The 12,036-nt window shown below is 33.5% G+C and overlaps 1 protein-coding gene across 14 annotated transcripts; it reads right to left on the bottom strand.

Moving 5' to 3' along the window:
- Positions 1-4,277: 4,277 nt before the first annotated feature.
- LOC127845080 (kielin/chordin-like protein) lies at positions 4,278-11,315 on the bottom strand. 14 transcript variants are annotated; one of them, XM_052375752.1, is made up of 11 exons: positions 10,633-11,308; positions 8,119-8,235; positions 7,733-7,849; positions 7,346-7,462; positions 6,960-7,076; positions 6,574-6,690; positions 6,188-6,304; positions 5,804-5,920; positions 5,416-5,532; positions 5,194-5,244; positions 4,278-4,571 (listed from the first exon to the last, which is right to left on the bottom strand). In XM_052375752.1, exons 1-11 carry the CDS (start codon positions 10,691-10,693, stop codon positions 4,396-4,398), a joined length of 1,224 nt encoding a protein of 407 aa, XP_052231712.1. In that variant the 5' UTR covers positions 10,694-11,308; the 3' UTR covers positions 4,278-4,395. The 14 variants fall into 14 exon arrangements, with proteins under 14 accessions (XP_052231712.1, XP_052231718.1, XP_052231717.1 ...); XM_052375758.1 differs by lacking the exon at positions 5,804-5,920 and having other exon boundaries at positions 10,633-11,314; XM_052375757.1 differs by lacking the exon at positions 6,188-6,304 and having other exon boundaries at positions 10,633-11,313.
- Positions 11,316-12,036: the final 721 nt, after the last annotated feature.

Here is a 12,036-nt window from a genome sequence, read left to right as displayed (position 1 = left end):
AATGGGCTCATGTGAGCTTTCGAGTTCGCTTTTTTGTCCACAATTTGTCATGCGGCGTCAATATTTTTGGAACACCCTCTGGTCCACATTAATTACCAAATCTTCATGATAATCGTTCATAATATGTGTGCAAATACTATATCGGCTGTGTTTAAAACTGGGTCAAGTTAATGCAAATAAGACCAATTCAGGACTAAACACCCTAAATAAAAGTCACATGTTTATCCCAATCATCAAACTTGCTCAGAGTGATGAATTTTCCTTTTCTTGTATAGCTCAAGCGAGGCCTAGTGAAGACTTGGAAGTAACCAATCTTCATACAACTGGCAGCGAACATTTGTTTCAATGATGTATATGCCTCCCGTACGTTGTAAAACATGACCGCAAGGAGTTGGGGAATGTTGTCCTTATATGACTATAGTAAAACATTTTGAAAACTTTAAAGCCACATGTTTGCGCAATCAACATGAACGTTGCAGACAAAATTTGTTCTAATGACAGCTCAACTCAGTTCGAAAACGATTATGGTCCGTTGATAAAAAATGCCACCAGGAGGCGAGTCCGTTTTCCTTATATCACTACATAATAATCGTTGTGAACATATTGGATATTTTTTCCTATTGGGATAAGACTTTCTCGTGAAATTTCGGCTATTCATTAAGTCCCCATTTATGTTCAGCATCAAAGTAGTGATTGGAGTTAAAACATAATGAAAATTGTCACAAATTATAACAAAGTGCATGGCGTTTATGAGTAATAAGAAGGCGTCATAACAACATGGCTTAAATATATGAACTGCCGTTATTTATTTCGTTATTTGGAATGTCGGTGTATGGTTACACATCATTTGAGATACGATAAACACTAAGTGAGTACCTTATAAAAAACATTAAATGCTTTTAACATTACCAGCACAGTTATATTATACTCAGGTCGTGCGATAATGGGCCTTAAAACATACTCAAACGGTGTAGTTCTAAAGTTAACTCTGCATCCGTAAGCTCTGATGTGATTTGAAAGCGAAAATAGTCCCACTTTTCACACACACGTTCATAGATAAAATGATGAAATCGTTAAGAAAATGTTCAAAACATCAGATTCAAACTAATGTATACAAAAAATGCACTTCGATAATTATAGAATATTTTAAATTAATAACTTATCGTGCGCAGGTGCTTCGTGCAAATTTCATTAGCAAAGATTTTACTTTGAACTTGAATTTCCAGAACCTCGAAAAGTGTCCCGATCCCAATCATCTTCGATTTTACAATTAATGATTTACTTACTGTTAATATACAAAAGGAACATATGGGCTAGGTAATCATTTAATAGATATATTAAAGCATTATTTATAAAAAATATACTGTATGACTTACTGATATTCCAATTTAACAAATTCAATTACAATATTATAAATGCTATCATTATAAATAACATATTTTGTATACCTACGGATATCCACCTTTAGCAACTTTATTTACAATATAATAAATGCCATAATTATAAATAGCATAGTTTGTATCTAACTTGGCTACCACAGTTTCAATGGATCGACCATTTACACAGGCATGGCCATTTTGTAAATACAGACGGATAATAATTAATACTAAACACACGCCATGATACAGACATTTAAAACAGAAGAACAGACTAATTCCCGATGTGCGCAAGTAATTCAATACCAGCTCTGTAAATCATATGCCTGCTTGTAATTATAAATAAACTGTGTTTATAAGCACCATGCAAAATGAATACGCTGTGCAAATTCACAGACACTCAATGTCGCAATAAATGCTACATGTATACGTTTGATCCATTCTCATAAGTTAATATCCTGCCATGCAAAGGCATAATAGTTTTTATTTTCTTGCTAAATGCACGCTTTACACTTTCATATCTCCATTTTTGTAATGATCAGTTATTATTGAAAACATATTATAAGGTAAATTATTAGATGAAAAATAAGTTTAGAATATAAATGTAGTAGAGAAGGTTGAATATTTAATGTGGATCAATTTAATTTATTAATAAGCGGGTTTATGCGTGTTCAAACACAATCCAATTTCAATCAACATTTAATGTTATTTCCTAAATAATTTAACGTATATATATATATATATATATATATGCACCAGCTAACACTACGTTACTTCGTTTACTGTTGCGTACGGTTATCGTGTGCTGCACACTGCACCAGAAGCGGCAATTACCTCGATGATCTGATTTATGCAACCAATTAAGTGCGGATGCGTCTCTGGTTTAACAATTTGATTACCTTAGTGACGACAGAATAAATGTAGGCCCGGCCGATGTTATTATTTCTGTGTGCTGGACAATTTTTTGGGAACGTATTTTCGTTTCATCTTGCCTGTGATGAAGGCTACATCAACCTCGATGCTATTTTTGTGAAAAAGCACAGATGTGTTTTTTTGCAATGATAAACGGCGGTTTACAAACTATATAGAACATAACAGCACATGTTAACATTAACAAAGGCTGACTCCTCTGATGCAGATCATTTGTTATGTTGGAATAATAATTATGGTCATAGTATGCGTGTTTTATGTTTTATTTACTTCATATTTAAAAATCTACTGTTATCATATTGGCAACATGTGACACCTTTAAAAAAGAGCATTTCGCAATGCTTGGATAACATGATCTGTGAATACGTGTTGAAGTCGTTTTTGGCAGCATATGCAGAACCGTCTTCGAATTCATCCAAGAAAATTCATTAGAAAAAATGTTCTGACGGAGTTTCATGAAGATTGGACTATAATTGACGTTTAGAGTGTTTACAAATTTTAACTATAGCCATATAATGCAGATTTACCCGCCCTCCGGCGGCATTGCATTTTAACAAACTGAAACCATTTTCGAAATCATCCAAAATATCATTAGGACAAATCTTCTGCCCCCTGGCAGCCAATTTTTCAAGCAACCGGAACCATTATCGAGATTATCCCAGCTATAATTGGATGATTTTTTTTAACCTAGTTTCATGATGATTTGATATTAAATGTGGCCTCTATAGTTTTAACAAAGTTTTAACTATAGCCATTTAAGGCAAAAATGCCCCGGCCCCTGGCGGCCATGTTTTTCAAGCCACCAGAACCGTTGTCTAACTCGTCCAAGATATAATTGGAACAAAACTGTTGTCCAAGTTTCATGAAGATTGGACAGTAACTGTGCCATCTAGAATGTTAACAAGGATTTACTCCAATCAAATATAGCCATATAAGGATTATTTCCCGTCCCCTAGCGGCCATAATTTTCAAGCAACCAAAACCATTTTCGATCGCGTCAAAGATATCATTGGGACAAATCTTCTATCTAAGTTTCATGATGCTCGGACAATAAATGTGGCTTATAGTGTGTTGAAAAGTTTTTACTTAAGCCATTAAAGGCAACAATGTCCCGCCCCCCAGTTATCAATTGTATTGATTCAATATCAGAAATAATTTTGATTCGAAAATATTAGAAAACATTATTGAACTTCGGTCTGGGAAAACGGGAAATAATGCACGTGAGTCCAAGATAAGCCTGCCCAATCGGCAGAGGCTAATAACTGAGGACACTTTCCAACTGAATTGAATTATTTTTAAACAGACTTCCTTTAAAAAAAAATACCATGCACGCGGCAAGTGTCGTGGCTGATTCAAATGTTTGGATTGCACAGGCTTATCTGAGACGACACCTTTTCCCACATGCATTTAGAACTGTTTTCCCAGAGCAAGGCTCAATGTTAAAAACCTAGCATGGCAATACAGTTTGTTTGAAAATTGGACGATACAATTATTGACATTTTCGTTTTAATTGCTTCTGATACAAATGACTGTTGTCAGTTTCCGGTATCTGTATGTTCGTGAAATATATTAGGCAAAATAAACATCTTGAAATTATATATTTTTAAACACAGCGGGAAATCTGAACTGTTTAAGTTTCTGACAAAGACAAAACCTTAAGTTTCAATTTATTTTCTTTGCAGGACTGTATTAACCATAGCCTGAAACGGGTCCTTTCACTGCGGCACAGCAGGTGCATGCACATTTGCGTATTAGCCAGATATGCACAATACACAATATCCCACATTTTACAGGAGCATGGCAATAAATAGTGTCATAAACTGGGCCTAAAGAAAAATGTGTCACTTACCTAAAATGATGACTATCGCATTGAAATGTGTTTGTAGTCTAACTATTCGTATAAATAATAATAAAACAATGAATGAAATACGTTAGTTATTTTAATAGCCGTAAATAAAACACAAAACACGGTTTCCAAAAACCTATGTTGTTTATTTAAATGGTAACGCGATCGTGATAAAAATGTTCCCTTTTGTTTTAAGGTTAATAAGCAAACTAATAAAACAACAAATTTAAGCTTTCTCGTGTTTCAAATGTGGACACAGTCACTTCCCCAAGTATCCTGAGTAAACCTGCATTGCGGACAGCACGATGTCCTCTTCTTCCCACCGTAACGCCAAACGACACGGCAACAATGCGTGTCTGGACATGGACACGTGGTGGGCAATGGTGTGGGCGGTGGATTGGTCGGAGGCTGATTTGCAACTATTGATGCGTGATAAAACGAAACATACATATTTATATCATCGTAGGGCAATGTCAGGACGAAGCCGCATTACTGGTTTGAAATGCCAATTTAAAAACAGTGGATGTGTATATTAATTCTAAGATATATAACGTACATTCAAAGTACGAAATCATTAATAGTAAAATGGAATACTATTAATAATACAAACTGTTTTATATTAAAATCATTTTTACACAAAATCGAGATTAACTTAAACAAAAGCAATCCAATAAAAAAAATTATAAATATATATGCGGACATGATAATGTAAGGAAATGTATTTCACTATATCTGAAGACTTATTTAAATAAATAAAAAATCAAAGTTTTTTTCATAAAAGCATGCTTTCAAACAGAATATATTAATCGAGACATATTTGCAAATCATATGCAAATGATTTTTTTATATAATTTACCAAACATTTTAAAGAATTCCTTAATATTAAAAAAATGTATATTTTACTAAAACGAGTTTAATGCAGAGACGTTAATCTGCGTAACTGGATTGTCAATAATTGAACTTTAAACTGAAGCAAATGTAATTATAACAAAGCGAACCACTGAAACAATGTATATATTCAAACTGGAAGAACTAACTTACTGGGACAAACGCGTTGAGAACACGTGGCCTTTTCATTGTCACATTTGCAGTCTATTGGCATTGTTGCACAAAAGAAAAATATAAGCCAACATACCCATTTACACTACAGGTTAGGGTAATACTAGATTGTCAATGTAGAAAAATGCAACAGAAGCAAATATAAAGATAATATAAAAACCGACTGATACATCGTTTGCATTTAAAATATAAAAAGTAACTCACTGGGATATGCGCGTTGAGAACATGTGACTTGTCCATCGTTGCATTTGCACTCGCTATAAACGTCTATGAAAGTTTGACCGTCCTGATAGTTGTTTCCTTTGTAGGTACATGGGTTCTCTGTAATTTAACATACATATGCACAAAGTGTAACGTCAGCTGCATCCTTAGTAAAAAAGGTGTTAAAAGCATCTGGGTTTTTTTAATGGCAAGTTGCCAATCTATTAGCATTGTTGCACAAAAGAAATATACAAGCCACCATACCCATCTACACCACATGTTTCGGTTATACTGGATGGTTGATGTAGAAAAATGTAACAGAAGCAAATATAAAGATAACATAAAAACGGCTGATACATCGTTTGCATTTAAAATGTAAAACGTAACTCACTGGGATATACGCGTTGAGAACACTTGACTTTTCCATCGTCGCATTTGCACTCGCTATAAACGTCTATGAATGTTTGACCGTCCTGATAGTTGTTTCCTTTGTAGGTACATGGGTTCTCTGTAATTTAACACACATATGCACAAAGTGTAACGTCAGGTTCATCAAAAGTAAAATATGTGTTTAAAGCATGTGTTTTTTATGGCAAGTTACCAATCTATTAGCGTTGTTGCACAAAATAAATACATATTCCAACATACCCATCTACACTACAGGTTAGGGTTATACTGGATTGTCAATGTAGAGAAATGTTACAGAAGCAAATATTAAGATAACATAAAAACGACTGATACATTGTTTGCATTTAAAATGTAAAACGTAACTCACTGGGATATACGCGTTGAAAACATGTGACTTGTCCATCGTCGCATTTGCACTCGCTATAAACGTCTATGAAAGTTTGACCGTCCTGGTAGTTGTTTCCTTTGTAGGTACATGGGTTCTCTGTAATTTAACATACATATGCACAAAGTGTAACGTCAGCTTCATCATTAGTAAAAAATGTGTTAAAAGCATCTGTCTTTTATGACAAGTTGCCAATCTATTAGCATTGTTGCACAAAAGAAATATATATTCCAACATACCCATCTACACTACAGGTTAGGGTTATTCTGGATTGTCGATTTAGCAAAAATGTAACATAAGCAAATATAAAGATAACATAAAACACGACTGATATATCGTTTGCTTTTAAAATGTAAAAAGTAACTCACTGGGATATACGCGTTGAGAACATGTGACTTGTCCATCGTCGCATTTGCACTCGCTATAAACGTCTATGAAAGTTTGACCGTCCTGATAGATTTTTTCTTTGTAGGTACATGGGTTCTCTGTAATTTAACACACATATACACTGAGTGTAACGTCAGCTGTATCATTAGTAAAAAAATGTGTTAAGAGCATCTGTTTTTTATGGCAAATTGCCAATCTATTAGCATTGTTGCACAAAAGAAATACATATTCCAACATACCCATCTACACTACAGGTTTCGGTTATACTGAATTGCCGATGTAGACTAATGCAACAGAAGAAAATATAAAGATAACATAAAACACGACTAATACATTGTTTGCATTTAAAATGTAAAACGTAACTCACTGGGATATACGCGTTGAGAACATGTGACTTGTCCATCGTCACATTTGCACTCGCTATAAACGTCTATGAAAGTTTGACCGTCCTGATAGATTATTTCTTTGTAGGTACATGGGTTCTCTGTAATTTAACACACATATGCACAAAGTGTTACGTCAAGTTCATCCTTAGTAAAAACTGTGTTACAAGCATCTGTTGTTTAATGGCAAGTTGCCAATCAATTAGCATTGTTGCACAAAAGAAATATACAAGCGACCATACCCATCTACACTACATGTTATGGTTATACTGGATTGTCGATGAAGAAAACTGTAACAGAAGCAAATATAAAGATAACATAAAACACGACTGATATATCGTTTGCATTTAAAATGTAAAACGTAACTCACTGGGATATACGCGTTGAGAACATGTGACTTTTCCATCGTCGCATTTGCACTCGCTATAAACGTCTATGAATGTTTGACCGTCCTGATAGTTGTTTCCTTTGTAGGTACATGGGTTCTCTGTAATTTGACACACATATGCACAAAGTGTAACGTCAGGTTCATCATAAGTAAAATATGTGTTTAAAGCATGTGTTTTTTTATGGCAAGTTGCCAATCTATTAGCAGTGTTGCACAAAAGAAATACATATTCCAACACACCCATCTACACTACAGGTTAGAGTTATACTGGATTGTCGATGTAGAAAACATATAACAGAAGAAAATATAAAGATAACATAAAACACGACTGATATATCGTTTGCTTTTAAAATGTTAAACGTAACTCACTGGGATATGCGCGTTGAGAACATGTGACTTGTCCATCGTTGCATGTGCACTCGCTATAAACGTCTATGAATGTTTGACCGTCCTGATAGATTTTTTCTTTGTAGGTACATGGGTTCTCTGTAATTTGACACACATATACACAGAGTGTAACGTCAGCTGCATCATTAGTAAAACTGTGTTACAAGCATCTGTTTTTTTAATGGAAAGTTGCCAATCTATAAGCATTGTTGCACAAAAGAAATATATAAGCCAACATACCCATCCACACTACAGGTTTCGGTTATACTGGATTGTCGATGTAGAAAAATGTAACGGAAGCAAATATAAAGATAACATAAAACACGACTGATACATCGTTTGCATTTAAAATGTAAAACGTAACTCACTGGGATATACGCGTTGAGAACATGTGACTTTTCCATCGTCGCATTTGCACTCGCTATAAACGTCTATGAAAGTTTGACCGTCCTGATAGATTTTTTCTTTGTAGGTACATGGGTGCTCTGTAATTTGACACACATATACACTGAGTGTAACGTCAGCTGCATCATTAGTAAAAAATGTGTTACAGGCATCTGTTTTCTAATGGCAAGTTGCCAATCTATAAGCAGTGTTGCACAAAAGAAATATATAAGCCAACATACCCATCTACACTACATGTTAGGGTTATACTGGATTGTCGATGTAGACAAATGTATCAGAAGCAAATATAAAGATAACAATAACAAGACTGATACATCGTTTGCATTTAAAATGTAAAAAGTAACTTACTGGTATATACGCGTTGAGAACCATATAGTCGTCCAGAAATGTCAGAACGAAGCCGTTAAAGTGGTTTTATATGCAAATGTTCATGTTTACATGGTCGTGTAGGTTAATTCTATGAAATGTAAATAACATATACTTTCATAGTATCATTAAATTAAATTATACATTAAAGTTTTATTTACACAATATTTAATTTACACAATAACATAGATTTACTTTCATAAAAGCATCTTTAACAGAAATAGGTTTACCAGTACTGATTAAGCTAGAGTATAGATCAAATACCATATATGTGTACTGAAATTACAATACAGAGGAACGTATTTCAATGAAGCAAAATTCTTATTTAGGTAAAACCATACATGACAGTATTTTTGTATATGTGTATTGTATTATGACAGTATAAGAGAAACGTGCTCAAAACAGATCGATCGAGATATATATTCATATTTTATGCAATTTACGTGTAGTAACTTTCTGTCAAATAAATTAAGTATTTAAAATTATTTAAAATGCAGTGCAAACATATATAACTGTAATTTATACTATACGACATGGTATTGTACAAGCGCGTGCTATTACCGGTAGTCGTTGATACAACTGACGCTATTTTCGGACACTTCAATTTTCGTCTCTTAGTTTTCGGAAACCTATATTTTGTGAATATTTTTGGTATCAAAGTTTTCGGACACGAAAACATAGAGTAATTACGGTAAAAGCAGTGTTGAAATATATAAGCCAACATACTCATCTACACTACAGATCAAAACAATAATACCTCTTGGATAACCGAATATAGCGGGCAAATACAAGCATTTGGAGTTCAAACAGGAGCTCAAAACCTCACGATCATCACGGAACTATTCACATCAATGGAGCTCTTATAAATTTGGCAAACCGAGACGGATGCAAATCAGAGAAAAACCTTGTATTTTTTATATGTGATGAAAGGAACCATAAACAATAATAAACCATCTCTCGTAATTGATAACACGATTGATAGACGTGCCATGGTGTATTTAAATAGTAATACAGTCGTCCAAAGATGTAAGAACGAAGCCGAAATAATGGTTTTAAATGCCAATTTACATGGCGTGGTCGTGTAGGCTTCTTCTATGAAATGTAAAATAGTATTACCTTCATAGTTTCATAACATTAAATTATACGTTAACGTTATATTTACACAATTATAAATTTACACAATATATAAATTTTCTTTCATAAAAGCATCTTAAACAAAAATAGGTATACCAATACTGAATAATCTAGAGAATAAATCCAATTATATATCTGTGTACTGAAATTACAGGGGAACGTTTATAAATGTAGCAAAATTCTTATTAAGATTAACACATACGTGACAGTATTATTGTATATGTGTATGATAGTATGACAGTATAAGAGAATCGTGCTTCTAAACGGAACAGATCGATGAAGATATGTTTGCATATTCTAAGCAATTTACGCGTTTTTCGAATTTTTACCAGTTTGTGTAGCTTCCCTATAAATTCAAGTATTTATATTTCACTAAAACAATTGTTAGGAAGACACGTTCATCCTGGGCACTGGATTTCTTATTTTAAACATTTTATCAGAGGAAAATATAAATATAAGACAAAACTACTGTCACATCGTTTATATGAATGCTGAATCAATCAACTTATTTTGACAATTTTTTAAATAGCCACTCAAGTGTTGATGTCGATTTACACTTTGTATAACATTTACATAGTGGGATAAACTCGTCAATCTTGTTTAAGTTGACTATTTATGAATTACAAATTCTTACATATGAACATACGTGTTTTTGCAATGCTTGATACAAATATAAACACGATTACTTTTCAGAACACTACACTTCTTTTATCGATGACATACTCTGTAATTTAAGGTCAATATTTAGACTTGTCCTTAAGACCAATTGTGATAATTATGATACATTAAATCAATAGATTTCGTAAACGCTTTCCATAAAAATGCTCTAAAATCTCGTACAAAGCAATGACTGTATAATCAACGCTGTCTTCATCATACACATTATACGCACTTTCCAAACATTCAACAGTGAGACTTAAAATGACATTCCATTTCAAAGGTAACTTAAGCAAATATAAGTTACACATTTTACTTACTGGTAGCCGAAGCCCGAAAGCAAAGGCTCGCTAATAAGAAAACGATTTGTATCGGCGTCATCTGAAACAAAAACCAGTGTCAATTTATCGCTGTTTTTCCGTCACCACACATCAGCTCGGAGTCATGGTAATAAGAAATTAAAGCATGAAGTAGTTGCTCTGAATTTTTAATAACTACGCATAAAAATGTCAATGAACTGTTCATTGACCGATTAATTTTATTACTTGCATGAAAAACCGCAAATATTAACACCATAGTATCAATATTGATGCAAAGGAATAAATAGAAATAAAGTAAACCTTCAGATGCACTATAGCATGAGAAACAATCCTTATAATACACTGCGGTCGTTTATTTGATGCAAATAAAACCAATCTCCAAACAGTGAGACAGAAAACACACGCTCTAAATAACACAATCATGAAAAATTCAAACGCACAAACAGGAACAAAACTGCTCTCACCGCATTGGAAAGGTAAATGAAAAGCACTAGGGGTTTAAGCTGGGTTTTTGGAGCTTGAAAACTATTTGAAATTGTGTATATACATTAACAGACCAAACCTTACTGACTAAGCTACGTGTTGTACTAATCTTTGTATTGATGTGAAAATAAAACTATTTTAATAATAAAAATATTAAATAAAAGTAAGTTTACTAGTTTACTAATGAAGAACATACAAAATTGAAAATCAAACGGGCAATGTATGGAATACATGAATGATTTCATGTAACCATATGTGTTATTTGGGACAGACAACCACAAGTTCTATGAACGAACTTGAAAATAAACATTTTAAATAATTGTAATGTCAAGTTTAGAAAAACAACAACAACATGAATCAAGTTTAATTAAAACAAGATAATCGCGTTACCTTGAATACCAGACGGCTCCTTTTATTAACATCGAACTTAAGACAAAAAACTGTGGAATATCGCTATTTATATTTTAGCGGCGTTTCAATTGCTTCATACTATGTCATCATCAAGCTGTTACCAAAAACATCAAGGGATTTCAAAAATTACATTATTTTTGTAATTCCACTTCTTATTGTTCTTGTTTACACGGAATATTACACGTATTCTTAAAATCCTTATTGTGCTATAACCAGTAAAAATATAAGTACACATAAGTGATATGCGCACTGTTAAAGATGCTTACCTTCGTGAAGTGCCCGTCTTGCGACCGTTGGCATAACAGTGAATTGTCGATTGAACCAAACAGTCCTCGGAGTTGGAATCTCAATAACATAATAAGTGGTCGCGCAAAGAAGGAAAATTGGGATTTTAAAATAAGCTGTTAGAGTGCCTACCCACTTTAAACTGTGTAAAACTATAATGATGACAGCAGTTGCAAGCGGTTTACACGGTTTACCGCTAAATAGGAATACATTTGCTGGAAAGCT

This window comes from Dreissena polymorpha, chromosome 9 (assembly GCF_020536995.1).
Source record: "Dreissena polymorpha isolate Duluth1 chromosome 9, UMN_Dpol_1.0, whole genome shotgun sequence".
NCBI lineage: Eukaryota > Metazoa > Mollusca > Bivalvia > Myida > Dreissenidae > Dreissena > Dreissena polymorpha.
This window is presented reverse-complemented; position numbering and strand designations above follow the sequence as displayed.

What these genes read in the sequence shown, in the direction of transcription:
- LOC127845080 (XM_052375752.1), bottom strand. Translation starts at nt 10,693, where the DNA reads ATGACGCCGATACAAATCGTTTTCTTATTAGCGAGCCTTTGCTTTCGG. An exon ending in TTCTCAACGCGTATATCCCA is followed by an intron (nt 7,850 to 8,118) that starts GTGAGTTACGTT and finishes GTCAAATTACAG; the next exon opens with AGAACCCATGTACCTACAAA. An exon ending in TTCTCAACGCGTATATCCCA is followed by an intron (nt 5,533 to 5,803) that starts GTGAGTTACGTT and finishes GTTAAATTACAG; the next exon opens with AGAACCCATGTACCTACAAA.